This window comes from Mus pahari, chromosome 8, assembly GCF_900095145.1.
Source record: "Mus pahari chromosome 8, PAHARI_EIJ_v1.1, whole genome shotgun sequence".
NCBI lineage: Eukaryota > Metazoa > Chordata > Mammalia > Rodentia > Muridae > Mus > Mus pahari.
In genome coordinates, this window is record NC_034597.1 from 17,936,271 (window position 1) to 17,954,509 (window position 18,239).

At 37.6% G+C, this 18,239-nt stretch overlaps 2 protein-coding genes across 2 annotated transcripts in view; one reads left to right on the plus strand and one right to left on the minus strand.

Moving 5' to 3' along the window:
* Nucleotides 1–384: 384 nt before the first annotated feature.
* Nucleotides 385–18,239, plus strand: part of Dnah12 (dynein axonemal heavy chain 12) — a 171,786-nt gene continuing 153,931 nt past the window's right edge. Inside the window, exons 1-11 of the mRNA XM_029541695.1 lie at nt 385–408; nt 524–726; nt 4,437–4,518; nt 4,801–4,827; nt 5,677–5,866; nt 8,281–8,353; nt 9,027–9,185; nt 9,390–9,585; nt 11,399–11,587; nt 12,369–12,525; nt 13,233–13,324. Coding sequence (XP_029397555.1) covers nt 557–726; nt 4,437–4,518; nt 4,801–4,827; nt 5,677–5,866; nt 8,281–8,353; nt 9,027–9,185; nt 9,390–9,585; nt 11,399–11,587; nt 12,369–12,525; nt 13,233–13,324 — 1,335 coding nt within the window. The 5' untranslated portion in view covers nt 385–408; nt 524–556. The remainder of the gene's footprint in view (nt 409–523; nt 727–4,436; nt 4,519–4,800; nt 4,828–5,676; nt 5,867–8,280; nt 8,354–9,026; nt 9,186–9,389; nt 9,586–11,398; nt 11,588–12,368; nt 12,526–13,232; nt 13,325–18,239) is intronic.
* LOC110325460 (39S ribosomal protein L42, mitochondrial) lies at nt 14,499–15,110 on the minus strand. The gene has a single exon (XM_021203471.2). It carries the CDS (start codon nt 15,036–15,038, stop codon nt 14,613–14,615), a length of 426 nt encoding a protein of 141 aa, XP_021059130.1. The 5' UTR covers nt 15,039–15,110; the 3' UTR covers nt 14,499–14,612.

The following is an 18,239-nucleotide window of genomic DNA, read 5'->3' on the forward strand; positions in this document are numbered from 1 at the left end:
TCTCCAGCGAAGAGTTCCAGCAACCGGTTCCAGGAGACCTCCCCCGTTTGAGGTCAATCGCCTCAGTCTGTGGAACTTGTCACACAGATCCTACTGGAGGTGGTGTGGCACATCACTTTTGATGATATTAGGCAGACTGAGTCAATAATGTTTTGAAAAAATATTTATGATTTTAAATATGTTTGGGGGAGGGGAATTTTGTTGTCTTTTGCATCTAGAGGGAAACAACAAACCCAGGATTTTAGAGTTGAAAGGCTGTTTAGAGCACGTCTAATTCAATTCCTTAATTTCAGATTGCAAGGGGGAAATATCTGGTTCCATTTCTTCATAGCAAGTGACTGGCAGAGCCGTGTTTAGAATTCCAGCCCACTCATCTCAACTGCCATTCTTTAACCACTACCATACTTGGTAAGAGAATCTGAACAGCTATGGATTTTATTTACAGTACCGATGTGTAAGATACACTGAATATATTCAGGCTTGATTTCATACAATAATGACTGTATAAACTTTTTCTTTTCAGAGTATAGAGTATTTTAATACTTAGGAGACCAAGATGTCAGATCCTAACAAAGCTGCCATTGCAGCAGAAAAGGAAGCTTTGAACTTGAAGTTGCCCCCCATTGTTCATCCCCCAAAAAACATAGGTGTCGACACACCAAAACAGAGTGAGCTGCTCAAGTACAGACGGTCTAAGGAGCAGCAGAAGAAGATCAATCAGCTAGTGTAAGTAGTATATTAGTAACTAATTACTGCTTGGACTTAACGATCAGTGTTCTAGATCCAAAAATTTAGAAAACTATACAGATTGTCCATGGGTAAAATAGGATTAAAATTCAAATTAATTAGAAAAGCAATTGAGAATTAATCGTGATGATAGTCAGTTTTGTAGAGTGCCTGCTTTTTCAGATAATGTCTCTGTCACTTTAGTGATGCTTTGCACAGCACCTTGATGAGGCAAATACTATTGTTAATCTCTATTTAAAATTTTTATTTTAAAATATATTGTATGTGTGTATGCCTAAGTTTATGTGTGTATACCATGTGTATACTAGGGCCCAGGAAAGTCAGAAAAGGGAACAGCAGTTGTGAGCTGCCATGTGGGTGCTGGACGTCGAACTTGGGTCCTGAGCCATTTATCCAGCCCCAAGGTACATTTTTTAAAAATGAGTGAATTAAGGAGCAGAGAATTAATTTGCTCACATCTCTGACGTTTGGACCCAGTGGTCTGTTTCTGCAGTTCAAGTATCTTGTTATTGTGTCTGCTATTATGCCATTAACTGTACTGACTTTTGAAAATGAATCAGAAATTTCCTTTCTTGGTTAAACTCTTATAAGAGGTTTTACAACTGACTTAAATTTTATTGCCACATTGTCAATGATCATATTGTCAAAAACAATTAAGTTTTGAAAGTTATACAGTTAACAGGTCTAGAATCATATAACTTCTTTTTTTTTTTAAAGATTTATTTATTATTATATGTAAGTACACTGTAGCTGTCTTCAGACACTCCAGAAGAGGGCGTCAGATCTCATTACGGATGGTTGTGAGCCACTATGTGGTTACTGGGAATTGAACTCAGGACCTCTGGAAGAGCAGTCGGTGCTCTTAACCTCTGAGCCATCTCTCCAGCCCATCATATAACTTCTTATCTCATAATTCACTTACTCATATTTAAAGCTAAATTTATGAGGTATTTTAACTTATATATGTTTTAACTTATATATATCTTGATTTATATGTGTTATTAGAGGTCTTTCCCCCTCTTTATTCTTGTAAAACCTTTTAAATTTGTGTGTATGTGTGTGTGTGCATCATGTCTACCCTGGAAGTTGTAGTTGTGAGCTGCCCAACATGAGTGCTGGGAACTGAACCCAGCAGCAAGAGCTCTGAACTCCTGAGCTATCTCTCTAGCCTCTCACCGACTTATTCCGAAGACTACTTGTACTTTCAGAAGACTTAGACAAGCGTTCTCAGGATGTTACTTATCAGCTTTTTACCATTTTCACTGTCAGGAGCTACTCACTGTTCCGTGAATATACTGTATGTTTCTCAGTTTAAAGATATGCTTTGCAGCTAAGATTTAGTTTATGGATTACCATATCTAGAAAGTGTTTGAATCCCGTCCACATTGCTTTAATCCTTTCTACAAATTTATATCATTTTATGTGGCGATATTAATTCCCTAATGTACATTGTGCCTGTTACTAGGAAGGTCATAGAAAACAATAATAAAAGACTGTGGCTTTAACAAGTTTGGTTGCCAGCAGGATAAGACAGTAAACATACATAAAAAACAAGTTAGAAGAACTCTTTCCATCAGTGGTTCTCAAACTATGGATCGTGATCCCTTTGAGGACTAACTAACCCTTTTTCTTAGGGGTTACCTAAGACTGTTGGAAAACACAGATATTTACATTACAATTTGTAACGATAGCAGTTATGAAGTAGCAACAAAAATAATTTTGTGGTTGGGGTCATGACTACATGAAAACTGTATTAAATGGTTGCAGCATTAGGAAGGCTGAGGACCATTGCTTTAGATGATGAGTACTTTTTAATTTTTTTATTTTTTCGAGGCAGGGTTTCTTTGTGTAGCCTTAGCTGTTCTGGAACTTACTGTGTAGACTAGGCTAGGCTCGAAATCAGATATTTGCCTGCCTCTGCCTCTACCTCCCCAGCACTGGAATTAAAGACATGTGCCACCTCTGCCTGGGAAGATGAGTACTTTGAAGAAACAAGATAGAGAAAGCATGGTATAGGGTACATGCCTATAATCTCCGTACTGAGAAAGCTAGGGCGGGAGGATTGTGAGTTCAAGGCTAGCCTGGGTTAGCATAGTGTTTCCTGTATGAATAAAAAAATAGATAATAAGATAATATAATAGAACATTATCCCAGGAGCATGACAGGAACAGCTTGTAGAGACAATATTTAAATAGATAACAAAAGAATGGGAAAAATCCCTCCTCTTAAATAAGCAGGAGAAAGTTAATCTAGGGACATGGATAGCAACCACCAATGTCAGGAAACAGGAACTGACAACTGCCAGGATCACAAAGGTACCACAGGCCTGGGGAAGGTGAAGAGGAGATTGGAGCAGATTGTTCAGGGTTTTATAGGCCATGATAAAGAGTTCAAGATGTATTTTAGAGCAGTGGATGCCTTTAAAATACTCCAAATAAGCCAGGTATGGTGGTGCATACCTTTAATCCTAGCACGGGGCAGAGACAAGCGGATCTTTGTGACTTCAAGACCAGCAGGTCTACATACCAAGTCTCAGATCAGTCAGGGATATAGGGAGGAGGGGGAGGGGAAGGAAGTGAGTGAGGAAGGAAGGAAGTGAGTGAGGAAGGAAGGAAGGAAGGAAGGAAGGAAGGAAGGAAGGAAGGAAGGAAGGAAAGAAGGAAGGAAGGAAGGTTGGCCAAATGTTGTAAACAGGAACATGACAGGAAATTATTAGAGATATTTTGATAAGCAGCAAATGAAAGTGGAAAGCGGTACTACTTGCAGAAATGCATGGATGACCAGACAGTTTTTTGTTTTGTTTTGTTTTGTTTTGTTTTGTTTTGTTTTGTTTTGTTTTCAAGACAGGGTCTTTAAGATCTATACCACTTTGATTTGCTGCTTGATAAAATATACTGCCTCAAAGTTCCCAACCACAGGACTATATTAATAATAATGAAAGTATACCTTCTATATATTTCTTTACAAACAAACAAACAAAAAAAGGACTGGAGTTTATGTGATATATTTATTTTCCTCAGCTTCTGTCATGCCACCCGCATTGTGATGGCCTCTTAAGGCTATCTATGTGACTGCGCACATTCCATGTGACTGGCTCACATGTCCCCAGTTTGTTTTCCTAGTCTTCTCAGTCTTGATGGCATATCAGCTAAGAGAAAGCTTTGTGAAATTTTCAAGAGATATTAATACAGGGTATAAGGAACACTTTTTCTGACTTGTTGGCATTTGAACAAAGAATGACTTAATCTCTATCAGGGTTCATTTGTAAGCTATCAGTAAGTTATAATTGAAAATGATTTCATTTTTAGTATTGCTTCTTTATGGTATTCTTGAATAATTTAAAATTTAAGATAGCATTGTTAATAGCCACTAGAATTTGTTTCTCATAAAAAGTTCAGTCAGAGGCAGTCATAATGACTCATACCTGTAATCTCAACACCCTGGGAAGCTGAGACAGTAGGAGTACCATGAACTGCAGACCAGCCTCAACTATACAGGAAGTTCAAGTTTGAAAATAAATAAATAAATAAATAAATAAATAAATAAATAAATAAAAATTGTAGTCAGGTAAAGATCTCTTGAAGATTTCTCTTTTTAGTATTAGTATAGGTGTCTAAAATGTTCAACTTAAAGTATTTTAATAGTTAATGTTCATTTTTATCACATAATTTTCTAATTGTAAATTTCAGAATTTCTGGAGCTAAAAAACGTCTAGACAAAACCCTGGATAAAAGAATACCTCCATTACCAGAGCCAGACTTCCCTCCGACTGTGAGTTCGTTCTCTAACCCTGTACAATTTTATTTCTTATGTGAATCTCAACAGCAGCCTTTGTTTTGTTTGGCTGGTTGTAGAGGCAGGCTTTCTCTGTGTAGACCAGGTTAGCCTTGAACTCAGAGATTCTCCTGCCTCTGCCTTCCAAATGCTGGGATTAAAGGCATCCCCACCATCGCCCAGCTTTCGAACTCACTTTTAAAAGAATGAATATATTTAATATTTTATTTGATGAAAATGTTTTAAACTTCATTCTTGTTTTTTTTTTTTTTTTGACAGATGACCAGTGAAATTAAGAAAAGAGGAGTGAGTTGGATTTTTTTTGTCTTGAAAATGTTCAAAATAATTACTATAAAGTATTCTTCTAAGACCACCTACCAAGTCTCCTCCTAGGAAAGAAGTCTAAACAGATTTATATTTCTTTATCCAAAGAAGCAAGCATGTTGTAGGCAACAAATGAGGTTTTCAAGAGTTGTATTTATGTTACCATCCCTTATTTGAGGATTATCTGTATAAATATTTTAGTTCTTATTCTAACTATTGAAAAAATTCAAGATAGCAGTTATAAAAGAAATACATCTCTCTCATAGAAATAGTGTAATAATTATGCTAATAGTGATATAATGTTTATTTTCACTTAACAAATACTTACTGAGAGTTACTATGTACTAGCCATGTGCCAGGTAGTGCTTGAGCTTTGTCTTAGAGACACTACATGAGTAACAGTGTGGACTGTGAAATGACTGGTAGACATGCGACAACATGTAAGATTTATTGAATAGTAAAGGATCCAGAAACTTTTGCAGCTGCTTATAAGAGGATATTATATTTATTGTGGAGCATGTTTGCAGATGGGCTATAAATTTTCTAAGTCCATTAAGATTTTGGGGGAGGGAATAGAGGCCTGAAAATATAACCTCCTTGTGAACTGAGAATATTGTGGAAGAACCTCTTTTTAGTAGTCAAGATTTTGGGTTTATTTTATCTAGTTAAGAAAACATTACATTTATTGTTTACTTATGTATGTGTGTGTGAGAGAGATTTTTAGAATATTTTTTATTCTGAAAGAATGTTGTTTTAGACAAAAGAGTTTAGGTGCTAGACTGAAGTGCTAAATCATGCTGACTTTTGACTTGTTCTTTTAATGTTCCTAAGTTAAACTACATTTTCATGAAGCAGTGTGTAGAGAATAGTCCTATAGTACCCATCCAGCCACAGTGGCTGAACAACATGTTAATGCTGATACCTGATCACCTAAAGGAAGGGGAAAAAAGTGAAGAACTGCTTGGAAGTCTCATAAACGAGGTGTCAATGGACTATGAAAAAAGCATGAGGAGATGTTTGGGTAAGTAACATTTGGCAAACACCAAGCTTCCTCTACCACTGCCTCATGCGCACATCTGGAATACCAGCCCCATGCACACATCTGGAATACCAGCACTTGAGAGCTGAAGTTTGGGGATAAAGAGTTCAAGGTCACCCTCAGCTGCACAGTGAGTTTGAGACCAGCCTGGGCCACAGGAGAACTTGTCACAAACAAACAAACAAACAAACAAACAAAAACCCAAACAACATCCCTGGCAGTAGAGGCACACACCTTTAATCCCAGAATTTGGAAAGCAGAAGCGGGCAGGTATCTGAGTTCAAGGCCAGCCTGGTCTACCCAGTGAGTTCCAAAGCTACACAGAGAAACCCTGTTTAGAAAATACAAAAAGCAAAGCAAGCAAACAAACAGAAACCAAAATAAGCCAAAATAGTAGAAGTTGAATATTGGACATTATGTATTTTAAATGCATGTGTTTCTTCAGTACAATTTCTATCTATAGTTTTATTTTTGACACTACAATCTAAAGACTTTGTAATTTGAGGGTAGTTTTTGTATTTATCAGCTAATATTTATTGCTATTTGATTTTCCATTTTGTCTATATGGTTTTAGCTGTCCTATTTTTTTTTAAAAGATTTATTTATTCTATGTACACAAGTACACCAGAAGAGGCATCAGATCCATTACAGATGTTTGTGAGCCACCATGTGGTTGCTGGGAGTTGAACTCAGGACCTCTGGAGGAGCAGACAGTTCTCTTAACCACTGAGTCATCTCTCTAGCCCAGCTATCCTATTTTTATAATGTCAGAAAACATTAATGTATTTTAGTCTTTGCAATTTTTATTGGAATATTGTTGTCATTGCTTGTGAGACAGTATCACTTCACAGACATACAATATGCTTCAAAATAATGTATACATTAAATTAGACTAAGTTAAACATTTTTAAAAAGATTTAGTTTTTATTTTATGTATTTGAGTACACTGTAGCTGTACAGATGGTTGTGAGCCTTCATGTGGTTGTTGGGAATTGAATTTTTAGGACCTCTGCTTGCTCCTGTCAACCCTGCTCGCTCCAGGCAACTCCGCTCACTCAGTTCCGGCTCGCTCTGGCCCAAAGATTTATTATTATACATAAGTACACTGTAGTTGTATTCAGACTCACCAGAAGAGGGCATCAGATCTCATTATGGGTGGTTGTAGGCTGGGATTTGAACTCACTTTCAGAAGAGCAGTCAGTGCTCTTACCCGCTGAGCCATCTCGCCAGCTCCTAAATTAAATACTTTAAGGTAAACCAGTTAACATGTATTACTTCATGCTTGTGCTGAAAATGCTTTAAAGTACTATTAAGTGTTGGGAACAAAATAAAATAAAAGGGGAACATGGAGGGGGGGGTCCAGGGGAAGTTGTGAGGTAAAAGATGCCCACGCCCCGCCAGAGTTTCCCTATTCTCTGGTCAGTTAGGTGCGGAGAAACTGCCAGGCGCTTTCCCCTCGGCCCTGGGTGGGCATTGCCTCTAACCCAGCAGCGGGGTAGGGGTGGGAGTGGGGGGTGGAGAAGGGGCAGCCCCGACGGGGACCCCCCTGGAGCTACCTTGCTATCACTCCAGGGTTGTGGGACAGAGCGTATAGAAGAAGTTCCCAACAATGAGCAGAGTGTGTGCGGTGGGCCTTGATGGAGGAGAGAGAGAGAGAGAGAGAGAGAGAGAGAGAGAGAGAGAGAGAGAGAACAAAGGAGTAAGAGGGTAAGAGAAGAGGGCATGGTGGGCTGAACACCCCCTTTTTATGGTCTTCACTGTTGCTAGGTATCTGGGGAGGAGTTTAGCCTGAAGGTCAGAAGCTTGGGCCATTGCTTATGTGACCACTGACCACACTTCTCTTGTGGGGGTCTGTGGGAGGTGGTACCTTAGGGAGGGGCTGGAGTTCCAGGAGCAGAGGGAATTCCTACCTGTCTTGTAGGTGAATTATGACCATGGGGTTCAGACCTCAGCTCGACTGGAGACCAGTCTGCAATTCCCCACAATTAAGTATTTGTAAACAATGTTATTTATTACTATCTTCACAATATTGTACAATAGTCTCTTTAGCATATTCCTCCTAGCTAGCTGAAATTCCCTAACCTTTTACCATTTCCCCAGCTCCCATTTTCCACAGTCCCTGCTAGCTATCTTAGAATGAATTTCTTAAATGGTCATGTCAATGATCTTTGAACATATAGAATGCAAAGGACTGAGACCTAAGGAGTCTTCCTGTATGGGAACTCACCTTACAAGGAGGAAGGCCAAAACAGTGCTAAGAGCTTGATTGTGTGCAAGAAAGGGAGTTTTTCCTTGTACTTATTTAATGTACAGCAAACTTTACCTTAGAATATCAAGTTAGAGAATAGATCTTACAAGGATTTTTCAGGAAATATTAACACACATGTGTATTTTAGTACAGAGTGTTCTTGTGAAGCCTCCAGTTAAATGGCTTGAAGATGAAGGGGGCCCTTTGCCTGAATCTCCTCAGTGAGTAAACTATTTTTAAAAATGGTATAACATCTAGCTTTGGATACAATTTAAAAATGAACTGATCTTACATTCAAGTTTACAATCATGAAGCTCAAAGATATTTTCTTTAAAAATCTCCAAAGATATTCTCCCCATCAATCATCTAGTTCTACTTACATTAGGAGGAAGACCTATATGAAAAATACTTCGATGCAATCTAATGTATGTTATAAGGTATCTTACACCTGTAATGCCAGGACTCAGAATATGGAGGTAGGAGAATCAGGAGTCCAAAGCCAACCTCGGCTATGCAGTGACTTAGATGAAACTTGATCTAATAATAATAATAAACCAAGAAACAAAATCTAACTTACCCTTGAGTAATCTTTGAGATATGCCAGACAGATTTTCCATAAACATAAAACTGTTCTTACTTTTGTATTTTGGGTAGCTGATCTAGAGCAAAGGAAGTTACCAGGACGTGCAAGCCGCAAGTCTGTCTCGGCCACAAATTACCTCTCTCCTCTGAAGCTAATGTGCAGTTTCAAAACCGAGTGCTCACGCTCAGAAGACTTTCATCCTGACCATAATTCCTTATCCCAAATCCCCAGTCTTTCACTGTAACATTAATTTCTCAAAACGGTGGTACGTTATTTCATTCCTGTTTAATGTGATGCTTTGCTTTTTTCAGAGGACTAGATTATTCCAATCCTTGGCATTCTAACTTTGTGCAGGCAAGAAGTCAGATATTAGCTAATTTGCACATTGTTCATCCAACTATGAAAATGTTACTGGAGCTTGGTTATACAGCATTTGCTAAAATAATTCTGCTGGACTTAACAGGAATTAGGTAAAATTTTATATGTATTAGTTAAAAGTTAAAGGTTGAATGACTCTTTGGCATATTTTATTACATCATTTTAAAACTGACTTATACTTCTCTAAGCCTTTCTTTATATTTTAGAACTTTAAATTTTATCTCATCTGATTCAACAACTGTATATCAAGACCAATTTGTCATTTGTCTGGATTATTTTCTTTTGTTCATCAATAGAGCTAGAGGCCCAATTGATTGTGAAGCACTGAGAAATGATCTATCAATTCAAGCTAGAAAATCAGAAGAGAAGATAATGAACACATGGTATCCGAAGGTTATAAATCTCTTTACTAAGAAGGAGGCACTAGAAGGCATCAAGCCTGAAAAATTGGATTCCTTTTATAACTGTGTTTCCATACTTATGTCAAATCAGGTATATATGTGCTATATATGTATCTTGAATACTTAAAAGTCAATACTTTAAATAAAATTTATTTAAGCACAGTGCTAAGCAGTTTTTAAAAAGTAAGTTAAGGAAGGCCAGGGAAATGGCTCAGTAGGCCAAACAGCTGGGCACACAGCCACCCAGCATCTATTCCTAGAATCCGTGTAAAAAGCTGAATGCATGCATGCAGAAGCGTGCATCTGCAGTCCTACAGTAAGATGATGAGGGAGCTAAGAGAGCTGCTCAGAAGCTTATGTAGTCAGTGCCACCACAGAAATGAGAGAGGCCCTGCCTCAGCAAGGTGAAGGACAAGAGCTGACTCCCAAAAAGTTGACCTCTGACCTTCACACGAGTACCATGGCACATACATGTACCACATCAAGAACTGCCTGTCTTCATATACATATCACACATACACATTGTTTGTTTACTTAATGTGTATTTGTGTTTTGCCTGCATGTGTATAGGTGTTGGATCCTCGAGTTATAGGCAGCTGTGAGCTGTCGTGTGGGTGCTGGGAATTGAACCTGGGTTCACTGGAAGAGCAGTCAGTCTCTAGTTTTACTGCAGTATGTTAACAAAAAGGCTAGCCCAGTAAATACATTTTTGATTAAATTATAAGTTGGTTATTCTTCATTAAATTCTCATGAAAGGGTTGTTTCAAATGTTTTTGGTCATCTTTAGTTGATAAACATAAAGAGAACATTAATCTTGTACAATTGCTTTATGGACCCATTAAATATCTACTACTTTAGACATACAATTCTAAAAAAATTAGTTTTGAATGAAAACATTCCTTTTCAGTGAAGAACTCTAAAAGTTCACCTGTTCTACCTTGCTAATATGTAATTGGTAGCTGTATCCAACACAGTAACAAGTATTCATAGGTTTCTTCCCTCCTGCCTTTATTCTCCCGAGGACTATGGTTATCTGGTAAGAAAAGATGAAGCACATTTGGAAGATTGTTCAGATTCATACATGTCTTCTGGGCTAACTATCCAAATGTTGATTCTAAGTAAGAATGCACTTTTCATACTTAGAAACATTATGCACATTGCTAAGTTACCATGGTTCTGCCCTTGCATGTAGAAGGGTAGTGTGCTAGAAACCTGGCTGTCCAGAAGGAAAACTATCCTGGGTTCTTCTGTTTACTGATTTCTACAGTATAAACAGTTTTATCATGTGGAATTCAAGTTTCTCAAAGTTTAGCAATTTCTCAAAATTGTGATTATTTGACAATTGGTCCTCCTGACTGTAGAAGCTTTCTTTAGTATGAGGCCATTGTCCAATCTTGTCCCCATATGTAAGCCTTTCTAATCCCCAGTATTCTCCATATTGTTCAGTCTTTTGAAATGTTTTATGTGCCAGGGACAACCTTACTAATAAATGTGAAAATTCTACACAGACATTTTTAGAGTAATAATATTCTACTACAAAAATTTGGTTTGCAAATATTGTTCTATTTATTGTTTATTTATTTTTATGTTTCTTTTGATTTGGTTTGAATTTCTCAAGACAGGGTTTCTCTGCGTAGCTCTAGCTATCCTGATACTCATTTTGTAGACAAGGTGGGTTTACACACACCATCCATCTGCTTCTGCTTCCAGAGTGCTGGGATTAAAGGCATGTGCCATCACTACCTGGCTTTCTATTTATTATTTATTTAGATATTTATTAAGCATGGTTATGACTCCAGGAGTAACCAAGTTTATAGAGTTCATGTAATTATACCAATAATTCATTTTAGATAAAGATTAAATTTAAACTTTCTGAAATAATGGTAATTTTTGATATCATGTAGCTAAAGGATCTCTTATGGAGAACTATAGAAGAATTCGTAACACTCTTTGATTCAAGATATCTAAACAGGCTTCCAATATTTAAGATGGAATTGACATTTGATGATGATAAAATGGAATTTTATCCCACCTTTCAAGATTTGGAAGATGTTGTCTTGGGTTTGATAGAACGGATATCTGAAACTCTGCAGGTATTACTTCTTAATCTCTGTGTTCTTATGCTGCTGTATTTCAGTATTTTAATTGAATGTCACCATACTCTGTATAAACATAAAATATTATGGCTTTTCATTCCCCTCCCAGGTATTTTAAGTTATAAAATGTTTTCTCCTTTGAAAACATGTTAATTAGAAATGTTTTTCTTCTTTTGACCTTTTCCTATTGTTCTGAACTAGTGCTTTTGTGTGTTCTTCTTGGTACTAAGTTGTGAGCATCTTAAAAAATAATCTAAGGCATGATGGCATATGCTATTAATCTCAGCACTTGGGAAACAGAGGTAGGCAGATCTGTGAGTTTGAGGCCAGCTTGGTCTACAAAGAGAGTTGGACAACCAGGGGTAAATAGAAAAACTGTCTAAAAAACAAAGCAATATGAGTCATGTTTCTTCTTTCTAATGCTTTTTAGTTAATAAATACTTAAAACTAAATAAACTTAAGGTGCTTTCAGTTTTTTGTGGTGGTTGTTTTGTTTGTGAATGTTTACATTTTGAAACATGGTCTCACTTTGTAGCCTAGACTAGGCTGGAGCTCTGCATGCCCCTGTTTTAGCCTCTCCAAGCAATCGGCTGGGGTGCAGACCTGTAACAAGCTTAGTTCCAATTTAAGTCTTTATATTGTATTACAAATCATTTACTATTAAATTATTACTTTTCATTCAGTGGCCTTTTCTTGGACCACAGAAATTTAAAGAAAATGATATTGATCATTTCAGTTAGATATTTATTACACTCATTTTTGGTTTTGTTTCTGTTAGACTGTCCAAACAGTACCTTCTTGGCTGTCAGGAACGTCATCGCCTGTCAATCTTGATACAGAAATTCCAGAACATGTGCTACAGTGGGCTCTCTGTACACTGAGGATAGCCATACAGAAGAACTTAGAAGGTGCAAAAGCACATTACAAAACATATGGTACGTATGAACTATATTTTTATCATTCTTCGTTTTAGCTAGAATTTGGTCAGGTTTTCTGCTGTTGTTTTGAAAGAGCCAGAGATAAGCAGTAGCATGGATTCATTAGTCATGGATCAGACCTGAGAAACTTGGGTTTTGTCATCTGGGTTGCAGGGTAAATATCAATGGGAGTAGGGTGATAAAGTCAACAGTTGTGAAAAGAAGAGCAGTTTGACTAATAAATTAGCTAAAGCAAGGTGACTCAAGTTAGTTTCTGAAAACAGTTTTGAAAAGCCTGAGGTTTAATTTTACTGCATATGTGTATCTGCTATCATAATGTATAGAGCCTTTGACAGGCTCTATCTGACATAATTATTCCTCCAAATTATTTTCAAAGCTTCAAGTATCGAACTACATTTAACATTTAAGCTGTGTCTAGGCAGACAGTTCTAGTCTCTCTTTGCAATGTACTGAATAAACTTGTCTTCTTAGCTTCAAAATGTCTTTAACTTGGTTTGCCTCTTCAATCTTTACTCTGAAATTTTTTATTAACTTTTTTTAGGTTAGCACACAAAGCAATGGCTATTAAATCTTATTACTCTTATTTCTTTAAATGTAGTAATCTACATATGTTCATACTTGAGTAGGCTATTCTATGATAATACAAAACACATTTTACTATATTAAAATGTTATTCAGATTTTAATTGGAATATTAATTTTCAGTTACAAAATACAACTGGCTCCTTGACGGGACTGCAACAAAGATGATACAGAAGTTCCAGGCAGAAAACCATACTTTTGATGAGTACACAGAGGTAAGTGCTGATTCTACTTTCTCATATTTGCTCATATTTTTAATTATAATTACATCGTTCACCTCCTTCCCTTTCCTTTCTCCAGCCCCCCACCATATACCCTTCATTCCCGCCCAAATTCATGGCTGCTTTTTCTTTGTTGTTGTTATATATGTATGTATATTTATATATTTAGTCATATATATAATATATAAGTATGTATGTGTATATAATGTATTATATATGTATGTATATATATATATATATATATATATATATATATATATATCCCTAAATATAAATAAATACAACATGCTGACTCCATTTAATGCTGTTTGCTTATATATAATTTTAAAACTGACCACTTGGTATTGGATAACCAATAAAGGGGGATTATCCTCTTGGAAAATTAATCACTTTCTCTCAGAAGTCCTCAGGCACCTGTAATTTATTTTGTCGGTGGTGCCCCCCCATTCCTTGAGATTTTCCCTTTCCACATAAACATATCTATTGGTGTTGTTCTTTTGAAGGCCTTATTGTTGTAATATCCTGGGTATACCTTCCCTGTCACTTATAAGAGACGCAATTTCACAGCAGATTTCCTGGTCCTTTGGCTTTATAATCTTTCCCACCTCTTTTCACAATATTCCCTGAGCCTCAGATGCAGGGATTGTGTTATAAATGAGGCTGGGCATCTTGCGATTGTTCTCTGTACTTCGACCAACTGAGACCATTACAGACAACTGCTTTTTTTAAAATTGCATTTTAATTAAAATATAATTAATCATTCTCCCCTTCCCTTCCCTCCCTCAGCCCCCTCCCCCACCCCCCTCGACCTCTTTTTTGTTGTTTGTATGTATATGGTTCCAGGTCTGGCACGTTATCTTGGATAGCCGATGGGGGGTCACAGTTCTAGTTCTCCCTCCCTCAGTCATTATCATGAAGGGCTACAACGCCATATACCATGCCGTGAGACTGTCTCTCCTAGAAAAGCTGCAGAAACAGGATCTGAGCGATCACAGTGTGAATAGGCGTGCTAACTTGGATAGGATGGCCCTCAGAAGGATAATTCTGTTTATTTTTAATGAATATGTTTGGAAATTTATTTAATTAGGATATTCCTGCTCTAGATATAAATGCTTCAAATGATGTAAATAGAATTTCTTTTTTTTTTTTTTTTTTTTTTACATGAGAGGGTATTTTTATTGTTTTCCTATACACCACCTTACTGATGATACCATGGACATTTTCTCAGCTGGCAAATAAGACACCAAGCAAAATTTCCTGATGCTCGGAGAATCCCGAGTAGTCATCTGTCTTTGGGAGGATTCAGTTTCTTACGACGACTGTGATACTGTCCGTGTGGGTACCAGCGGTGCTTTGTGGTGTAGAACACCTTGCTCAGTTGTTCTATCATGGGCCCTTGCTCCAGTTGCTTGCGCTTTCTAACTTCTAACTTGGTTTTCAGGATCTGTTCGTGGGTTTCCTCATTATGCAGAAGATCTGGTTGAGGGATGGGTTTGGTGTGCTCGTAGGGGATGTCCACGGAAGGGTGGTAGCACACTATTGTCCTGCCATCGGATGTCAAAGCGAGGTCCACCTTGCAATTGTAGTCATCCGGAAGAGAAGAGTATGTAGATGTGTGACAAGCACTAGACAAAGCTCCACTTCGGATTGGAAGTAAATGCTTCCAGATAGTTCTGTTTGCTATTGCCCATTTTACTGCCGCCGCCATGATCCTTAGCAAGTGATTTGAAGTGATGTGAAGAGAAACCTGTCACTAGGCACACAGATTTTCGTTCCGCGCGCTCGCCATCTTGCTCCAATCTCGTAAATAGAATTTCTTATCCAAAGCATCAGTTTAGTTAAGTTGATTTACCTCATAACTATTTTAATTATTAATTCAGTCATGTATTGAGTTAATAAAGTTGTATTGTTTGTTTGTTTATCTACAGAGAGAGTATGTACATATGTGCCATGACATGTAGAGGTCAGAGTAGTCAGCAACATTAAACTTCAGGCTAATCTGAAACTAAGAACATAGTCCAGGTTGGCCTGTATTGTATGCCTGATCCTCTTTTTCCCTAACTCTCAAATGCAAGAACATAGGAAAACAGTACCATGCCCAACTGAGCTCTGATCTGAAGCAGATATTTGTATGGAGATAGAAGGGAATAGAGAAGAAGCAAACAATAATTAATAAAAAATAAAAGAGGCTATCAATTTGAAATGGAACAAGGGAGGGTTTGTGGGAGAACTTGGAGGGATGAAAGAAAAGGGACAAATGATGTATTATAATCTCAAAAACTAAAGGAATTTTTTAAAAGACTAAAATAGTTTTTTACATGTTAACAAATCAAAATATGCCAGGCAGTGGTGGCACACGCCTTTAATCCTGGCACTTGGGAGGCAGAGGCAGGCAGATTTCTTGAGTTTGAGGCCAGCCTGATCTACAGAATGAGTTACAGGACAGCCAGGGTTACACAGAGAAACCCTGTCTCAAAAAATAAAAAATAAAAAGTAAAAAAAAAGAAAAGAAAAGAAAAAAAAGAAATCAAAATGTAATATAAACTACATTACAGAGAAAATACAGAAACCATATGTCTATTTGATATAGTCCATGGAATGGGGTCATTCTTTCTACCAAATTATTTTGATGAGTTCTTAATTTCCAAGGTTTCCATTTTTGGGGAATATTTATCTCTTACCTGAATTTCTAATCCACACTAATGATTTTCTCACCATTTGAATTGAGTTCTCTAGTCATTCATCTGTTTATTTTTATTTGGGAGTTTTTTAAAAAAGTTACCTGCCCTTAGGTCTTTCTCTTGCCTGTATTTTTCTTTTTCCCCTTCTCTCCCCAAACAAAAGTAATAAATGGAAAAAGGGGCAGGGAAGTAACATGGGGTAAGGTGTGAGAAAGTCATTTAGGGAAGCGCAATAATGCAAATCTAAGAGAAAATGAGTTTAAAAGTCCACCTAGTATTTCTTTCTTGCTGACAACAGAGGATAGGTGTGCCACACTTTGCCCAGCCTTGTCAAGTCTGTTCATGCAGACACTGAGATGACCCAGGATATTGCTCTTCATCCTGATGTTCTGTGTCATGCTTACTAATGTGCATCCACTGAGCCATTTCTCAACCTGGAGAATAGTAGGATGTTGGCAGATAGGTTGTAAGTTCAAGAATTGCCTGGGCTACAGATATGGTTCAAACTCAACCAGGGCAACTAAGAGAGACCCTACCTCAAAATAGAGAGTAAAAATGTGACTTAATGTTAGACTGCTGTGCAACAAGCCCAGTATTAAACAACAGCAGCAGCAACAACAACAGACAAAAACAAAGGAAGAGGGAAGGAAGAAAGAAGGAATATTTCTTTTTCTCCCTTTGATAAAGTGCTTTATTAGATATTTTCTTTATTTACATTTCAAATGTTATCCCCTTTCATCATTTCCCTTCTGAAACCCCCCCTATCACACCCCCCTCCCCCTGCTCACTAAGCCACCTACTCCTGCTTCCCCGTCCAGGCATTCCCCTACACTGGGGCATAGAGTTTTCACAGGACCAAGGGCCTCTCCTCTCATTGATGTCTCACAAAGCCATCCTCTGCTACATATGCAGTTAGAGCCATGAGTCCCTCATGTGTACTCTTTGGTTGGTAGTTTAGTCCTTGGGAGCCCTGGGGGTACTGGTTGGTTCATATTGTTGTTCCTCCTATGTGGTTGCAAACCCCTTCAACTCCTTGGGTCCTTTCTCTAGCTCCTTTATTGGGGACCTTGTGCTCAGTCCAATGGCTAGCTGTGAGCATCCACCTCTGTATTTGTCAGGCACTGGCAGAACCTCTCAGGAGACAGTTATATTAGGCTTCTGTCAGTGAACGCTTGTTGGCATCCACAATAATGTCTGGGTTTGGTAATTGTATTTGGGATGGATCCCCAGGTAGGACAGTCACTGACTGGCCTTCCTTCAGTTTCTCCTCCACACTTTGTCTTTGTATCTCCTTCCATTAGTACTTTGATCCCCCTTCTAAGAAGGACTGAAGAATCTACACTTTGGTCTTCCTTTTTCTTGAACATCACATGGTCTGTAAATTGTATCTTGGGTATTCTGAACTTCTGGGATAATATCCACTTATCAGTGAGTGCATACCATGTGTGCTCTTTTGTGAATGGGTTACCTCACTCAGGATGATATTTTCTAGTTCCATCCATTTGCTTAAGAATTTCATGAATTTATTGTTTTTAATAGCTGAATAAATAGTACTCCATTGTATAAATGTACCACATTTTCTGTATCCATTCCTCTGTTGAGGGATATCTGGGTTCTTTCCAGCTTCTGGCTATTATAAATAAGGCTGCTATGAATATAGTGGAACATGTGTCCTTATTACACGTTGGACCATCTTTTGGGTATATGCCCAGGAATGAGGAATATTCTTTTTATGTTGTGTGTGTGTGTGTGTGTGTGTGTGTGTGTACACGTTACTGTAGTATTTCTGTAGAAGGCAGTTGTATCTCTACCACGTGGTTTCTAGTGATTAAACTCAGGTTTTGTGGCAAGTGTCTTTACCCACCGAGCAATCTCACTGATGTGGAAGGAAAAAAATGAGTTTCCTTATTGATTGATTGATTGATTGATTGATCCACTTATTATTTAAAAGTAAGTTGTTTAATTTCCATGTATGGATTTCTAGTTTCATTGCATATTCTATATGATTCCAAGTTTTCAACGTTGTTTGGGCTTTGCTGTGTGGTCTGTTCATATGATTTACACTATTGCTATGAGAAGAAAGGGAGGAGCCATGGCACACCATTATACCCAGCCTTGCAGAAGTGCTAGAGACCATACTCAAGTCCTCATGTGGATAACAAGCAGTTTAACCATTGAGATATCTCTGTCTTTTTTTTTTTTTTTTTTTTTTTAAAGCACATATTCAG